This window comes from Coffea arabica, chromosome 7e, assembly GCF_036785885.1.
Source record: "Coffea arabica cultivar ET-39 chromosome 7e, Coffea Arabica ET-39 HiFi, whole genome shotgun sequence".
Classification (NCBI taxonomy): Eukaryota; Viridiplantae; Streptophyta; class Magnoliopsida; order Gentianales; family Rubiaceae; genus Coffea; species Coffea arabica.
Window position 1 is genome coordinate 6,035,285 of NC_092323.1, and position 3,373 is coordinate 6,038,657.

The 3,373-nt window shown below is 44.0% G+C and overlaps 1 protein-coding gene across 1 annotated transcript; it reads left to right on the forward strand.

The window, feature by feature from the left end:
- The first annotated feature begins 811 nt into the window (after positions 1-811).
- LOC113702091 (transcription factor MYB73-like) lies at positions 812-2,720 on the forward strand. Its single transcript, XM_027223077.2, has one exon. The coding sequence runs from the start codon at positions 1,190-1,192 to the stop codon at positions 2,297-2,299; it is 1,110 nt and encodes a 369-aa protein (XP_027078878.1). The 5' UTR covers positions 812-1,189; the 3' UTR covers positions 2,300-2,720.
- The last annotated feature ends 653 nt before the right edge of the window (positions 2,721-3,373 follow it).

The window sequence follows — 3,373 nt, forward strand, 5'->3', positions numbered from 1 at the left end:
TCGGTCAAAGCTGATCGGCTCCCTATCTTTTCTTTCTTCCTCCTACCGCTACCGCTACTGCCAGGAGTGTACAGTAGGTAGGGCCGCACCAGAGCTACAAAAATTCAATAAAATAAATACAGCTGAGTACTTCTTCGTCTTTTTCTACCCGTTTTGCCACCTCCGAAAATCCACTCACTCTGTTACTGTTACTAGCAGCATGTACAAAAACAAAAATTGGATATTCCCAATTGAAACAGCCAAAAAGCAAGCGAGTGTAATACTGCTTTGTTTGGATAGTAAGTTATTTGAGATATTTTTACTGTAATATTTTTTATGATGTGATGTATGTGAGATAAAAAAGTGTATTAAAAATTATAATGATAATGTAAGTAAATATATTTGAAAAAATAATCAGCTGTCCAAACAAACCCAATACTGTAATGGGCTTAGGTCCTGTATGAATTGCCATCTTCTAAATTTTTTATTTAAAAAATATAGTATTAAAAATTTATAGTAATGACTCTATCTATATATATAAAATAAAAAGAGTTTGTTGGCAAATGCGATCGCAAAAAGTATGAATTTTTTTTTTTTTTTTGTCGAAAAACTTCAATCCAACGCAGGGAGAGAGAGGGAGCGTTTGAGAAAAAACGTAAAAGTGGAAAAAAGAAAAAGAAAATCAAATGAGAAGACTACGTACGATTCGATTAGTTTTTTGATGTGTAAATCAGTGCAGGGGGTCGGACGTGACGCGTGTCCGTTTGCCAGCTGTATCCCAAATCCCCCAATACCCCTCCCATCCCAAGCGCCCCGCACCCCTCTGCTCATTTCAACCGCTTGCCTCGAAATAGCGGTGCCCATAACGCCCACCATAACCAACTCCCCCTCCCTGTCCCCGTTTCTCACCCGTCTAACCGGTCAACCCCCTGCTCTCCTTGTCCTCCTTCAACCCTATCTCTTCCTCCACACGACCCTTCCCCCCTCATATATTACGGTAGAGTACTACTCTCAGATATATATAAACCCATAATCCCACCACTCCCATTTCCGTCCCTCTCAAACTCATATCCCTAAGAAACACTAACCAAAACACACTGCCCCTCTCTCTTTTCTCTTCTCTTCTCTCTCTAACTTACATCATCTCTCTCTACTGCCCAGAATATCCGATTACATGTTCTTCTTGCTTTGAGAAAAAAAAAAAAAGGCAATGGCAAATATAAACAATAATATCAGTGCTAGTACTACTATTACCGTGAGAAAAGATGCTGATCGAATCAAAGGTCCGTGGAGTCCCGAAGAGGATGATCTCTTGCAACAACTGGTTCAAAAGCATGGACCTAGAAACTGGTCCTTGATTAGCAAATCCATTCCCGGAAGATCCGGCAAGTCATGCCGCTTACGCTGGTGTAACCAGCTTTCTCCTCAAGTCGAGCACCGGGCCTTCACTCCCGAGGAAGATGACGCCATCATCCGGGCTCATGCCAAGTTCGGCAACAAATGGGCCACCATAGCCCGATTGCTCTCCGGTCGCACCGATAACGCCATCAAGAATCATTGGAATTCCACTCTCAAGAGAAAGTGCTCTTCCATCACTTCCTCCGACGAAGCTACCAACGACTATTCCAACGACTTTCCACTCCACCACCACCAACCCTTGAAGAGAACCGCCAGCACTGGGTCCGGCGGACACGTCTCGGGTGGCTTGTCCTTGAACCCGGGCAGTCCGTCCGGCTCCGACGTCAGCTCTTCAAGCCTTCCCAATACCTCCTCTTCTCACGTATTTAAACCCGTTGCTAGGGCTGGCCCCGTTTTTCCTCCTCATCAGGTGGTGGAGACGACTTCGGAAAACATTACTGATCCTCCTACTTGTTTGAGCCTCTCCTTACCTGGAGTTGACTCCACCGAGGCGTCCACCCGCTCAACCGACTCAACTCAACCAAAGGCTCCGATTCAACTCCTTCCTCCTCCCCCGCCTCCATCACCACCAGCACCGGTTGACCAGCAGAACGGCCGTAAACAAATAGCTTTTGGGTCTCAGGTTCAGCCGCAGGATAAGGTATTTGTTCCTTTCACCGGGGAGTTGTTGGCGGTGATGCAAGAGATGATAAGGAACGAGGTGAGAAACTACATGATGGGAATGGAGCAGCAGCAGAATCTTCATCAACAGCATCAGCAGCAGCAGCAGCAGATGATGATGATGCACGGCGGGATTGGAATGGGGATGGGGATGGGGATGTGCATGCAGCAGGCCTCTGTTGCTAATGAGGGGTTTAGGAATGCGGCCGTCAAGCGTGTTGGAATCAACAAGATCGATTGAGGGTAAGATGTTGAAATTCGATCAGTTGAAGCTTCTGGGATGTTCGAGAAAGAAACGACCTTTGTTTCGGTTTCTCAGTAGAGTCCCAAATGGGCCTTCATAAGAATGATGGAAAGAGACGATTTTGGCCTATGTACAGAAGAGAGAGAAGGCGTAGTAGGCAAGGGGGAAGATAGCAGGAGTGAAGAGAGTTTGGGAAAGAACCGGGAGAGAAACAAACACCCCCCAAATTAACTCCCCCTCCCCCCAGCAAAAAAGAATTAAGTTTATTTTCTTTCATTTTTTTTTTCGCCCTTAAAAATTGTAGCTCCGGCAGTTTAGGAACAGAAAACATGGGACAGAAAATGTGAAGTACCCCAAAAAAAGAGGAAAAAAAAACCTAATTTTAAATTTTCAATCAATCTTAAGCTTTTTGTATGCATGCTCGGATATCACTTTACCAGTTTTGTGATATTTTTTTTTTGTTTTTAAATTTTTGGCCATTTTGAGTTTTTGATAACTGTGGGCAGTGGTAATGATTATTAAGCAGCCCGGAAATCTGGAAAGAATAATCAAAGGTGGGGGAACTGAAAGCAAGACGGTGAAAAAGTAGGAAAGTTTTGTCGCTGCTCTGCTCTAGTTAGTGTCTATCCTATCCTACCAATAGCGATAGCGGTGTAGCTGAGGAGATTACAGCTGGGATCCATGGTGACAGAGGATAAAATGGACTGTCAAGACAGTAAATTGCACCGCTACTGCTACTGTTGTGAGAGGGACTGAATGGTGATATTCCCCCGGCCACAGAATTTACCCTATCGGTAAAAAATTGTTACAGCGCATAGATGATATATCTGTGTTCTTTTTGTTTTTTTGGGCATCATAGAGAGGGAGAGAGACTGAAAGCTGAAGCTTCCTGATCGGAATTAATTCTAGAATCATAAAATGTCGAGTGACAAATACTTGCTACCTAAGGAGGAAGAAAATACTTACTACTATACCTCGAGTATTAACGATGGATTTGAAATGGACAAATTCCATAAACGGATTATGGAAGGACTCTCTGGACACTGCTAACAGATACGATGGTAACCCACA

Coding starts and splice junctions, on each gene's coding strand:
- LOC113702091 (XM_027223077.2), top strand. CDS start 1,190: ATGGCAAATATAAACAATAATATCAGTGCTAGTACTACTATTACCGTG.